Raw genomic sequence first — 14,425 nt, forward strand, 5'->3', positions numbered from 1 at the left:
CTGACATCTGGGCATTTTAATTATTATAACTGGTTTGTCACCAGGTAAGCAGCTACTTGTATTTTTATCCACCACTTCAGCCCCGGAAGGATTTACCCCCTTCGTGACCAAGCCCTTTTTTTGCGATTCGGCACTGCGTCGCTTTAACTGACAATTGCGCGGTTGTGCGACGTTGTACCCAAACAAAATTGACGTCCTTTTTTTCCCACAAACAGAGTTTTCTTTTGGTGGTATCTGATCACCTCTGTGGTTTTTATTTTTTGCGCTTTAAACAAACAAAATGCCAAAAATTTTGAAAAAAACGCATTATTTTTTACTTTTTGCTATAATAAATATCCCCCAAAAATATATAAAAACATTTTTTTTTTCCTTAGTTTAGGCCAATATGTATTCTACATATTTTTGGTAAAAACAAATTTGTAATAAGCGTATATTGATTGGTTTGTGCAAAAGTTATCACGTCTAGCCGCCGATGACGGAGTGACGTACGGGTACGTCGTTTTGCGCACCCGTGCCATTCTGCCGACGTATAGCAGCATGAGCCGGTCGGCAAGTGGTAATGCAGTCTAACCAGATGGAAACTGCTAACATGCAAATTAGCACTCCAGGAACCAAAAAGTACTCAAAAGTGAATTTCATGATAAAACTAAAAATACCAAAAGACATTAATGGCCAATCCAGCTTGTTGCAATTGAATTGAGAAACAAACCTGTTTCATTGCATTTCCCAACCGCTGCAAACAGCCCTTGGCCTGCTTTTCTAAATGCAAGAACAAGCATATTCCCATTCAATCAGTGTTTCCCCCTAGAAAGCCAAAGTTGCCATGTTTTTCTGCTCTCCTTCTTCCTTGATATGTATAGGTATGCATTAACAATCAATCCAGGTGAATCTTTCAGTGAGTAGATTGTGCCTACAATGTGATATCTAAAGAAATCTTATGAAGTAAATCATAGCTTCTAACTGTCATTATGTTTATTACTACTTTGTTAGCTTGTCTGGCCTAATGTTTCAAATGAAATAATAATAAATAAATAATTTAAAAAATCATTTTAAAGTTGAATAGGCAAACAGCCAAATGAACAGATTAAATTGATATATGGGAGTTGTTAAACCTGCTAAAGGATTTCACACTGAATTTCTGTTCATTCGGTTCTGAGATTTACACAGCTCTGCCACACAGCACAGTCATATCTGGCAGAAGACCTGATTGTTTTTCTGCAGGAGTTTTACTTTCACTTGTAATTGCCCTTTCCACCCCAACCCTGTGACTGGACAGTGAAAAGAGAAGCAGCACACTGATGAGTCCTTCTCTGGTGTCACCGTGTTCTCTGCTCCTGTTAACAAGCTACTTACAATGCCACACACCTGACTGGCTCCTTGTGCTGCTTCTCCAATACTCTCCCTGGGCTCTGTTGTACAGAAACTTTAGGACCCTGATTCCAGGTCAAATCCAGGTCCTTAAACTGTTTGTATTACAAAATACGTACATTTAATGACATCTGAATGATAACAGAGTTGCATTTATAGCTACCAAGAGTTCAGCTTTAAATGAAAGATTCCTCATTTTCATGCATACTGGACATGGATGTTCATACCTCCCCAAATAACTACTCTGGAAAGTTATATTTATTGAAAACAGACATATTTTGTATTCTAATTGCACATATTGTAACACAATATACTATACGTTAAGCAATATTATTCCTTATATTTGGTAAAAAAATGTTTGATTGTGTACTTAGAGGTATTATTTGACCCTGCTAAATATGCTTATTACAGATAATACACACTGTTAGTGCAGTGGATAAGGATGATTCTTACAGTGGACTTCGGTTTTCGTATTCATCATCAGATGCCAACTTTACTGTCAAAGATAATGGAGGTTAGTATGCCCAAATAAATTCTTTGTGACTGTTGGGTCTGCTACGAAAGTGTTTATAATAGTATATACTTTGATTGCAGATAACACAGCCAGCATATACACTAGAAGAAATGGATATAGCCGCCATGAGATGAATACATACCTTTTACCAGTGGTCATTTCTGATTATGGGTTTCCTGTGCAGATTAGCACTGGTACACTGACCATCCGTGTGTGTGCCTGCGACCACAAGGGTAACATGCAGTCTTGTACAGCCGAAGCTCTAAGCCACCCTACAGGTTTGAGTACAGGAGCATTGATCGCCATTCTCCTCTGCATTATAATACTGCTAGGTAAGAATATAGAACACCACATTGTCATTTGGTCTGGTTTCTGTTTCAGTGAAATTTTTAGCAACTGAAAAACATAATACAAGAAGCTAATTTAATTTCGGATAACAATGCCAGCACCTTTTGTGTTTGCTAGAAGCTGTAACTTTGCAATTAAACTTGAATTATGGTAATAGTTGTTCATAGAGTTCAACCAAAAAACCAAAGATACATAGACACTACCTGAATCAACAATCCTGTTTTTTTTACTTATATATGCAGATATTAAAAAGACACCATATAATCCAGTTATGTAAATATAAATGATTTATAATACAGTCAGGGTTCTATTGGATCATGTCTAAATTGGCCCTAGTATGTGTATTTATGTATGTGGGATAGGAACCTTTAGGGCAAAGACTGTTGTAAATGTGCAATATATAAAGCACTGTGTAAATTGTGAATACTTGCAATATGAAAATAAAACAAATAAATACATATTGCTTATAGTTGGGGAGACAACTACAGTGACCTCATCATTGCACTGGTGCAGGTTTTTTTTTTTATCCAACAGCAAAGTCTAGTTGGTCTAGGTCAAAGTTTTAAAGTGACACTTAAAGGATCATTTTTTGTTTTGTTCAAAAAAGGGGGTTATACTTGCCTGTTCTGTGCAACAATATTGAATAAAGGTCCCTTTGCTGTCCAGTGATAAGGAGGCACCCATGCATGCACACTGCTGAGCCGGGCTGTGTGTATCGGTATACACATACATCACTGGTGAGTCACACCCCCACTCCCTCCTCAAAGGAGTTTGACTGACAGCCGCAGGGGCTTTTGGCTCCTGATGCCCTCAGTGTCTCCTGTGAGGCTAGGAAGTGAGGGGAGTAGTTCTGCTGCCAAGACAGTGCTGGAGCAGTAACAGGAGTCAGATAAGTGTTAAGGGATGGAGTGGTTAGGTCAGATAGTGAGGTGTTTTTACCTTAATGTAGATAATGCCTTCAGGTAAAAACACATTTAGAATTTAGAATCACTTATTTAGAAAGCTTTACTTACAATAAGCTTTTTAAGTAAAGTATTAGTTATAGATGGAGGTGAAAAGGTGCCTAGCGCAACACCCATTTGCTGAAAATGTAATCATGAAATGATATCTTGCAAAAATATAAATGACTAAATCCAATCAAAATAAAAAACACCAAAATTCAACACAAGTGACATAACATACAGTCAGTAGCTCGTGTTCCTTGTGCTGATGCCTCTTTATTAGCTGAAATCTACCCCCCCCCCCATAATCAATACCCCCACTCTCCCTGTAATCCTCCAGTATGGTGGGGGTTATTAAAACTGTGGGAGCTGTGACAAACTATCATCAAGAGTGTCTGACTATGCCCACCCTTTCTTCCCAGCTCCGCCATTCATAGAAGCCAGTACTACAGCTTCTATGAATAGAAAGCCTTCTATGAATGGAGGATAAACAGATGATTGGAAGATCTGCCTCCTCCATTAATAGATCACTTTCCATAGAAGTAGTACAGGCTTCTATGAATGGAGGAACTGTGAGGAAAGGTCGGGCATTCTTGATGAGAGCCTGAGTTAGCTCCTACAGTTCTATTAAACCTTGCGACAAGGGCAGATTATGGTTCTGGGTAGAAGGCATCAATAGGGGAAAATTTCAGCTAACAGAAGAAGCATCAGCATAAGGCAGTCGTTCTTAACCCTGTCCTCAAGTACCCCCAACAGGCCATCTTTGCAGAAGTCAATGGCTTGGTATTTTGGACAACTATTTTATCTAAGAGAAATTCCCAAAACATGGCCTGTTGGGGGTACTTGAGGACAGGGTTGAGAACCACTGGCATAAGGGATATATTCTGCTAACTGTAAGTTATGTTCCTTGTGTTGGTTTTTGTGTTTTTATTTTGACCGCATAATGTCCTGGCACATGCATGTTGCAGGTCAGAACTCCCAACATGCTTGTTCTAGGTTAGTGACTCAGAAAGCATGGAAACCAGAGGGTCAGTATGACAGCCAGATTTTCACAAAAAGTTCAATAATGGGAGCCTCCATATTTGTTTGTGACATGTTTGTAAGTTTAGAAACTGATGCTTTACAAAAAAAATCAATAAATATGGTATTTTACAAAAAAAACTTGTATTACATACTGTATCACAACACTCAGTTTTTTGAAGCATACTCATTAATGGTTGCATGCTTTGCGGCAGCCACTATAAATTGATTCATTAAAACCCTGACTCTGCTGGAAGGGAAATGGGGGTAGCTCTCTTTGGAATTATTTAGATTTAATTTGTGTGCAACTGTTTTATCTGAATTTCAGAAAATGCATATTCGTTCAGCTGTTGGCTGCAAGGGATAGAAATTTAATATTAATAGCAATTCATATATACCCGATTCAATGGCTTTATTATTGTTTAGTGATAAACATAAATAAATAAAAATAACTATATGTATAAGTAAGATTTTATGAACTCACTAGTAAAGGATGCAAACAAGTTAACCCTAACAGTAATGTCATTTTTGGTATGTGTAATACATAGCTTTACATGTGATGTAGTACTGTCACCCAGGATGCACAGTGGGCCTCTGATTTACAAAACAAGTACTTCTAACTTTGAACCTAAAATAATACAAGTGACACTGAAGTAGCCTCTACACATTATGTGCTTGTCAAGGACAGATTTTTTTCTCCTATGGTCTTCAGGTTTTCTAATGTAAAAGACAGCTAGTATTAACTCTAGTATAATTACGTGCTAGAAAAAATAAAAGATATTTTGAACAGTGCTTAATGCTTCATAATGTTTTGTATTGTTATACAGTATAGAAGAGCTCTTTGCAATTGATCACTTAAGTATACTTGCTAGAGATCAGCATACATTTTCTAACTTCAGATTTAAACCATACTTTGATACAGTTGGTTAAACATTTCAAAATACAGTCCCATGTTTAATTCAGTTTAAATAGTTGTTTGGGCCAAGTTGACACAAATAGACCATTTCCGGAATGATGTGGCAGCTGGGTGTGCTATAATGTACTATGGTAACATTACAGTAAGAGGCGCCGTACTCTGGCAGCAGTATAGGCACTATCCGGTCTGTTGTCATGTATAAAGAGAGTCGGGCTTAGTGCTTCTCCTTTTATTCAGTAGAAGCCTTTTATTAAAAAATGCAAAGCTTTCTCTTATTGGCAAAGGTGGAGAGCTGGACAGATGTCCTCACAATCTCCACCTCAGCCAGCCAGAGGAAGCCTTGTATTCATTGCTAAAAATACAAGGCTTCTCCTGAATGGTGAGAAGCACTAAGCCAAACTCTCTTTATATACAGCAGCAGACAGGAAGCCACCCATGCTGCTGTCAGAACGAATCGCCGCTTAGGAGATCCATAGATGGTGCGATTTTCTTTCCTGCAACCACGGGACTGTGTTGTTGGGGAAATTGTGTTCTCCTGGTGGAGGAGCATGGGGTGCCATCCCGGCTGGGAAAACACAGTGATTATGGCTAACGGTTATAGCCACTGTCAATAATCTCATGTAAAAATCCGACATGCTGGTTGTACCCAAGTTGATCAATGGATTGACTTGGCTACAATCAGCCCACCCATAGATGGTTTGAATCTCGGTCGGTCTTTGCTGAACCCGCCGAGATTCAAATCATCTATGGCCAGCTTTACTGTATGTAGCTAATACTACTATAGCCCACAGTAACACACCCAGCAGTCACATGGTTCTGTAATGGCGTATATACATAGATGTCAAATTTTTAAATGTTAATTTTAATTTGATTTTTGTTCTTCGTGGGGGAAGCATTTACAGTATATTTTACATAATATCTACATTAAAGGGAAACTTTGATGGTTTTGATCAGTTTTATTTTACTTGTCTTTTTTTTTTTTTAAGGCTATATACATTTTTAATCTGTTGTTTGATATGTTATATTCAGCTCTTACAATTTTTTTGTTTAAAAAAAACATTTAATTCAAAAAGCTTTGCTAAAGGCACCTCTTGCTTTGAGGCTGTGGTTTGTCTGGGATGAGTCATTGTAATCAATCACATCTCTCAATAACTCATTTGTGTGTGTACATTTTAGCTTGAGCTGTGTTCCATAAGCAACAGGATTCCCTATTGTGTAGCTATTTTTCTTCAGCCTGTCATCTCCCCCCTTACTCTATGTGGCTGTTTCTCGGCAGCCTTTCTCCCCATTCCCCTCTCCAGTTTGGCTGATTTTCTACAGCCTCTTCTATCCTCCTCTCTGGTTTGGCTGCTTCTCTGCAATCTCCCCCACCAAGCCCCCCTCTATACAGCTACTTCCCTCTCTCCTGTGGCTGTTTCCCTGCAGCCTCCTCTCCTCTTCCCTCTAAAGTTTAGCTGAAATCCTGCCTTATTGATTGTGGAAAAGATAGATGTGCATTTACAATGTCTTGAACTTGAGGCATGTAAAAGAAGGCATAACCAATCTTCTACTCTACTACTGTCCATTAGATGACTTCCATGATGTCATTATTTATAAGTGCATTATTACAGCTATTATTCTATGTAAATATGCAGTTTCAGCTATGTTCTTTTGAGTGATAGGACATTTATTATGCCATGCATATACTGCATTCCAAGACCCACTGATTTGTTAAGCTGTAAATGACCCTCAAAGTTTTTTAACACATTAAAGTTGTTTAACTTCCCCCATATCTAACGTGACCCTATTATTTGCTAGTCCATAAGGCTCCATATCTCTGTAAAGCTTTTAAAAACCCACACTCAGCAAGTTTCAGAATCAGTGTGTTCCTGGCATAGCAGAAATTTATGAAATTGTAAGTTCTCTGCTGGGATGATGTCTCTCACACATCAGTGAAACTATATTAACCTGAGGGCAGACTTTGATAAAAGAGTCTTTTCCATGAGCATCTGATGTTGGCTTGTGGGCGGATGAAGCATCCAGGAGAAAGGGCAAGCAGGAGGGTCAAAGATGGAGTTGACTTTAGCGTGTGGGGGGTGTCAAAAGATCACTAATCATTTAGCATACTGAAGTAAAAGCTAGATCAATTAGTAAGTGCATTAACTTAACATTACTATATAAATATGTGCTTTGGCAGTTTTCTAAAATGTAATATTTAAAAATCAATAAAGACTTAATTCACAAATATAGCAAACCAAGATAAGGATCCTTATTTTCAAAAAAGTGACAATATTTTCAGCTGAGACCAATGAGATTTGAGAACGACAGTCATATGACTGAAAATCCAAGAGCTGGTGGTAGAGGGGTACTGGAGACTGATTTGCACAGGTCATCAAAATGCAGACTAAGTCATTAGCCTGGTTGATCTGTATTTGGTAGCTCACCACAAAGACACGGACCCCCCAAGAGAAGATATTGACCTGAGTTGGGAAATCCAAGTGTAATAGATCAAATAAAGTGTCTAATGAAAAATCCTTAGAAGTCCAAAGTCTTTTTTGTTCTGGTTATAGCAAGCACAGTAGAACTGGTAAGGGACGTCTACTGTGAATACCAGCACTGACTGTTGTTTATAACATCCTCGCCTGCAGATAAGTCTGCTTAAGAGCACTTTTGAGTCCATTTAACATTCTGTAAATTCTTCCAGTCCTGATGAAGGGGGAATTGTGTGGCCTCCAGAACGTGGTGGCTGCCTTTTGCCCTGCTTGTTGTAACCAGTTGAACAATAACGACTTTGGATTCCTAGGGATTTTTTTTCATTTGGCACTTTTTGAGCTATATACAGTACGTTTAAAGATGTGCCTTGAAATGCCCTTTCAATGTTAAATACTTTCCAGTGGAGAACTAGGAATGTGCAAATGTGTATAACGTAAATGAGGCAAAGCTTCACTTTGCAAATAATACCCAATCACATGCAAGGAAAAAAATGGCATTTTGTCTTGCACATGGTTGGACGATGGAATTCAGCAGAGCTTCATTTACTAAGCCCGGGAGCAACTGCAGTTGCAAAGTGCATGGTCTATTTGACTTTAGTAAATCAACCCATATGTGTAAAGCTTTGGTCTGAATACCAATATTTGGCTCTACATACTGTACATGGTCACAAATAAATTGGCAGTTGATGAACAAAGCTGGTACTGGTTGCTTTCAACCACATTTAGATTCCAACAGTCATTTTTGATTGAAAGAATCAGATAATAGGACTGGTAACTAGTGGGGAAATCATTTCCCACCCATTTCTTTTTATCAGAAGCGTTATCATTCGAGACGTGCAGTATGGTGTGTACTAATTGGCTTGTCTGCAGTAAGTCAGTTTGGATCTGAGCCTGTACCAAGTTAAAGAATGTTTAGTAACAGCTTCCCAGGAGGCAGTACCTTTAGTAGTGCTTACCTTTACCCTGGTCATAAAGGAGCTGTATAACCACTGCCCTCATCATACCCCCTGGGATTCAGGAAAAACATTTTCACCCTACTTGTTGGTATTCTGAGCTACGATTGATTCTCTATACAGTCTAGTACAGCAATATACCTGTTGCGAAAAAAAGCCTTTTTTTCTACCTACTTCTTACTACATTATATACAGTGCCTTGCAAAAGTATTCACCCCCTTGGCTTTTTACCTATTTTGTTACATTACAGCCTTTAGTTCAATGGTTTTTTTAATCTGAATTATATGTGATGGATCAGAACACAATAGTCTAAGTTGGTGAAGTAAAATTAGAAAAATATATACATAAAACTATTTCTCAGAAATAAAAAACTGATAATTGGCATGTGCGTATATATTCACCCCCTTTGTTATGAAGCCCATAAAAAGCTCTGGTGCAACCAATTACCATCAGAAGTCATTACATATACACACCTTTTTGAAAGGCCCCAGAGGCTGCAACACCTAAGCAAGAGGCACCACTAACCAAACACTGCCATGAAGACCATGTAAGGGACAATGTTGTTGAGAAGTACAAGTCAGGGTTAGGTTATAAAAAATATCCAAATCTTTGATGATCAATAGGAGCACCATCAAATCTATCATAACCAAATGGAAAGAACATGGCACAACAGCAAACCTGCCAAGAGACGGCCGCACACCAAAACTCACGGACCGGGCAAGGAGGGCATTAATCAGAGAGGCAGCACAGAGACCTAAGGTAACCCTGGAGGAGATGTAGAGTTCCACAGCAGAGACTAGAGTATCTGTATATAGGATGACAATAAGCCGTATGCTCCATAGAGTTGCGCTTTATGGCCGAGTAGCCAGAAGAGAGCCAATACTTTCAGCAAAAAACAAAATGGCACATTTTGAGTTTGCAAAAAGGCATGTGGAAGACTTCCAAAATGAATGGAGGAAGGTGCTTTGGTCTGATGAGACTAAAATTGAACTTTTTGACCATCAAAGAAAACGCTACAGTGCCTTGCAAAAGTATTCATCCCCCTTGGCTTTTTACCTATTTTGTTACATTACAGCCTTTAGTTCAACGATTTTTTAGTCTGAATTATATGTGATGCATCAGAACATAATAGTCTAAGTTGGTAAAGTAAAATTAGAAAAATATATACATAAAACTATTTTTCAAAAATAAAAAACTGATAATTGGCATGTGCATATGTATTCACCCCCTTTGTTATGAAGCCCATAAAAAGCTCTGGTGCAACCAATCACCTTCAGAAGTCACATAATTAGTGAAATGATGTCCACCTGTGTGCAATCTAAGTGTCACATGATCTGTCATTACATATACACACCTTTTTGAAAGGCCCCAGAGGCTGCAACACCTAGCAAGAGGCACCACTAACCAAGCACTGCCATGAAAACCAAGGAACTCTCCAAACAAGTAAGGGACAATGTTGTTGAGAAGTACAAGTCAGGGTTAGGTTATAAAATAATATCCAAATCTTTGATGATCCCTAGGAGCACCATCAAATCTATCATAACCAAATGGAAAGAACATGGCACAACAGCAAACCTGCCAAGATACGGCCACACACCAATACTCACAGACCGGGCAAGGAGGGCATTAATCAGAGAGGCAGCACAGAGACCTAAGGTAACCCTGGAGGAGCTGCAGAGTTCCACAGCAGAGACTGGAGTATCTGTACATAGGACAACAATAAGCCATACGCTCCATAGTGTTGGGCTTTATGGCAGAGTGGCCAGAAGAAAGCCATTACTTTCAGCAAAAAACAAAATGGCACGTTTTGAGTTTGTGAAAAGGCATGTGGGAGACTTCCAAAATGTATGCAGGAAGGTGCTCTGGTCTGATGAGACTAAAATATAACTTTTTGGCCATCAAAGAAAACGCTATGTCTGGGGCAAACCCAACACATCACATCACCAAAAGAACACCATCCCCACAGTGAAACATGGCGGTGGCAGCATCATACTGTGGGGATGTTTTTCAGCAGTCGGGACTGGGAAACTGGTCAGAGTTGAGGGAAAGATGGATGGTGCTAAATACAGGGATATTCTTGAGCAAAACCTGTACCACTCTGTGTGTGATTTGAGGCTAGGACGGAGGTTCACCTTCAAGCAGGACAATGACCCCAAACACACTGCTAAAGCAACACTTGTGTGGTTTAAGGGGAAACATGTAAATGTGTTGGAATGGCCTAGTCAAAGCCCAGACCTCAATTCAATAGAAAATCTGTGGTCAGACTTAAAGATTGCTGTTCACAAGTGCAAACCATCCAACTTGAAGGAGCTGGAGCAGTTTTGCAAGGAGGAATGGGCAAAAATCCCAGTGGTAAGATGTGGTAAGATCATAGAGACTTATCCAAAGCTACTTGGAGCTGTGATACCCGCAAAAGGTGGCTCTACAAAGTATTGACTTTAGGGGGGTGAATAGTTATGGACATTGACTTTTTCTGTTATTTTGTCCCATTTGTTGTTTGATTCACAATACCACAATACAAAAACATATTCAAAGTTGTGGGCATGTTCTGTAAATTTAATGATGCAAATCCTCAAACAATCTATGTTAATTCGAGGCTGTGAGGCAACAAAACATGAAAAATGCCAAGGGGGGTGAATACTTTTGCAAGGCACTGTATGTCTGGCGCAAACCCAACAAATCACATCACCCAAAGAACACCATCCCCACAGTGAAACATGGCGGTGGCAGCATCATGCTGTGGGGATGTTTTTCAGCAGTCGGGACTGGGAAACTAGTCAGGGTTGAGGGAAAGGTGGATGGTGCTAAATACAGGGATATTCTTGAGCAAAACCTGTACCACTCTGTGTGTGATTTGAGGCTAGGACGGAAGTTCACCTTCCAGCAGGACAATGACCCCAAACACACTGCTTGAGTGGTTTAAGGGGAAACATGTAAATGTGTTGGAATGGCCTAGTCAAAACCCAGACCTCAATCCAATAGAAAATCTGTGGTCAGACTTAAAGATTGCTATTCACAAGCGCAAACCATGCAATTTGAAGAAGCTGGAGCAGTTTTGCAAGAAGGAATGGGCAAAAATCCCAGTGGTAAGATGTGGCAATCTCATAGAGACTTGTCCAAAGCGACTTAGAGCTGTGATAGCCGCAAAAGGTGGCTCTACAAAGTATTGACTTTAGGGTGGTGAATAGTTATGCACATTGACTTTTTCTGTTATTTTGTTCTATTTGTTGTTTGCTTCACAATAATAGAAAAAAAAAAAATTCTAAGTTGTGGGCATATTCTGTAAATTAAATGATGGAAATCCTCAAACAATCCATGTTAATTCCAGTTTGTGAGGCAACAAAACATGAAAAATGCCAAGGGGGTAAATACTTTTGCAAGGCACTGTATTTAGTAATGAGCTGCAAAGAGAAGAGACCAGTAAGAATTACACAGTCATTTTCATGCATGAAGACTTGTCATGTTAATTCCACTGAGAGGCATTAAATAATCATTGGCTAGCAATAACTCAGTCAGTGTGTAAATCATTTACAGATGAGCCTTGTATCAGCCAAACAAACACAACACAATTGGGTATGCTGTACATAATGACATGATTATAAGGGAGAAGCGAGACCTTCCCCTTGTGTTTACCGCATTCACATAAGGACAATAAAAATGCCTTTCCCATATTAACAGATCTCTTATATTTTGAGAAATGACTATGTTAGTGGGAAATAATGTACTATTAATTAAATAGTCTAAATTCAGAAGCACCATAAAATTATCTCCCAAGAAGCAATTTATTTACTCTAGAAGGAAGGAAGAGCAATTTATTTCCTAGGTTTAAGACTTAATTGCTATAACTGCTTCATGATTATTTTTGCTTTAACAAAGGCTTGAGACAGGTAATGCATTCTAACTTTTCAAAGAAGGTTTACTTGCAGTTTTATTCCTAATATGAGCTAGTTTGATTTTATCGCCTTCAAAGGAATGTTACCATGTTGATAAAAATCTTACAGGTGTGGCATGGCAAGCAGAACTTTTTTTTTTCTTTTTGCCCTTTCTTTTGGAATTAGAATGTTGGAATTTTTTATGCCAGCTGTGTAAGTCCTTCCCATTATTCGCTAATTTTTTTTTCCCCTTTTTTGCTTTTCGAACATAAACTCAGGAGTGGAACACATTAATATGAAATACAAAGGCAAAGGCACAATTGTTCACTGTGACATGTTTCTCTATGCTTCAGACGCTGATTTTACAGCGTGCATATATTGGTTTTATTAGGCCATATTTTTATCACATCTTTCCTTTCTGCTCTGTTGTAGCGGATAACGCGGCATATGCAATAGTGAGCTTTAGAAAACAGAAGATACAAATAGAATATATTAGAATTCTGACATGTCTTTTCATTTGCTCGTCAACTTTTAGCACACAGCTCTCTGGTTTGTGGACTCTTATTAGTGTAATTGAAGCAGCAGTTCCTCCCTGGATGTAGTAACGGTTAATTATTCTACTGCGTGCCAGTGAACGGCTATGTGGAAAAGAAGCAGGCAGGGCATAAGGGACAGTGTTGGGCAAACAAAATACAAGGACAATGGCAATCTGCCAGCGCTGACGATATTCTAATTTCAAAACCTAATTTCTCTGTTGAATTAAAATAAGAGTTGAATGGTGTAAAACCAAAAAAATATAGTCTGTAGCCTAGAAAACAGAGGATGTGGAGGGAGACGTGGCTTGCATTTCTAAGTACCATCTTTGTCATAAGCAAGAGAGATTAGCTGTTCTTTGCTGATAAATAAAGAAAACACAGGGAATTTGCACATACTGCCAGTCAGTTATACATAAGTGTAGAACAATAAAGTGTTGTCCATGTGACAGTCTTACTAATTCCTGCGCCAATAAAAAGAGCACAGATAGATGCAAATTAGACTGTGTGCTGCTTTCAAACTGATTCGATTAAATAATTAGCATTGTTTAGCCACTCGATAGAGGGGGGAAAAGGCTACTTGAATTCCAATTATTCAGCAAATTACTGCGGAGATAACATCAAGCACAGCCTATCACTGACCATTTTGGGAATGCTTATGAGGATGGACGTCTGCACTGCTCTTTCCCAAATCATGTTATCTGATTTTTTTTTTAAGACTTGTTTGCTTTTTGTAAAGGCGGTACAACAAAAAAAAAATGGCACTGTTTTGAATTTAAAGGGTATTCATGCTTCAAACACATTATCAAGTCAGTGTCCTTTGAAATGGAACTGCAGGCAAACAGCTAAGTACATGGTATACGGTATGTTTACTATTTGACTTTCCAAAGGATTTGTAACATTTGTTGGTTTTCTTTTGCTGCATACCTCTCTATCAGTTAGGAAGAGCACCCTGTTGTTTCTTGGTCCAGTATTACTACTTTCTGGCACCTTTTCTGCTTACCAGGTCAGGTCCCTACCTATTAGACAGGAAAGATAACACTGACTTATATAAAAGAAAATGCATTGGTAATAGAATAAATTGCTTAAAACAGTATTAAACCCAAAAGCAATCATTTATTACTAGAACTTAGATGTGATTGCTGCAAGAGTTTTCTTTTTTTAAGCTTTCTTTCTTCTGTTTTTATCTGGTGATCCAGCCAGTACATCTGTTTTTCAAAAGAACAAGCTCTGTTTCAGATGTATCATTTTACAGGGATGAGGCAAACCACTTAACACTATTAGGGGTGCCTGCAGTGACCAGGCAAATTTTAATCAATATATGGCCACCACAGTTGAACAGAAGTTGATCTGCCAGTCAACTTTTGTTCATCCGCCATGTAGAAAAATTTCCACTCGATCATCACTGCAGGCTATAGACTGCAGTGCTGATCACTGTATTCTGATGGTGGACAAGTCTCCCCACTGACAGAATACAATGGCTCAGCAG

At 38.8% G+C, this 14,425-nt stretch overlaps 1 protein-coding gene across 3 annotated transcripts in view; it reads left to right on the forward strand.

The window, feature by feature from the left end:
• The window catches only part of LOC141144830 (cadherin-6-like), a 599,167-nt gene that overhangs the window by 539,969 nt on the left and 44,773 nt on the right, over positions 1 to 14,425 (forward strand). For all 3 annotated transcript variants that reach the window (XM_073630891.1, XM_073630890.1, XM_073630889.1), the window contains 2 exons: positions 1,780 to 1,882; positions 1,963 to 2,214. In XM_073630891.1, the coding sequence (XP_073486992.1) occupies positions 1,780 to 1,882; positions 1,963 to 2,214 (355 nt within the window). The remainder of the gene's footprint in view (positions 1 to 1,779; positions 1,883 to 1,962; positions 2,215 to 14,425) is intronic.

The sequence above is a fragment of the Aquarana catesbeiana genome, linkage group LG05 (assembly GCF_042186555.1).
Source record: "Aquarana catesbeiana isolate 2022-GZ linkage group LG05, ASM4218655v1, whole genome shotgun sequence".
NCBI lineage: Eukaryota > Metazoa > Chordata > Amphibia > Anura > Ranidae > Aquarana > Aquarana catesbeiana.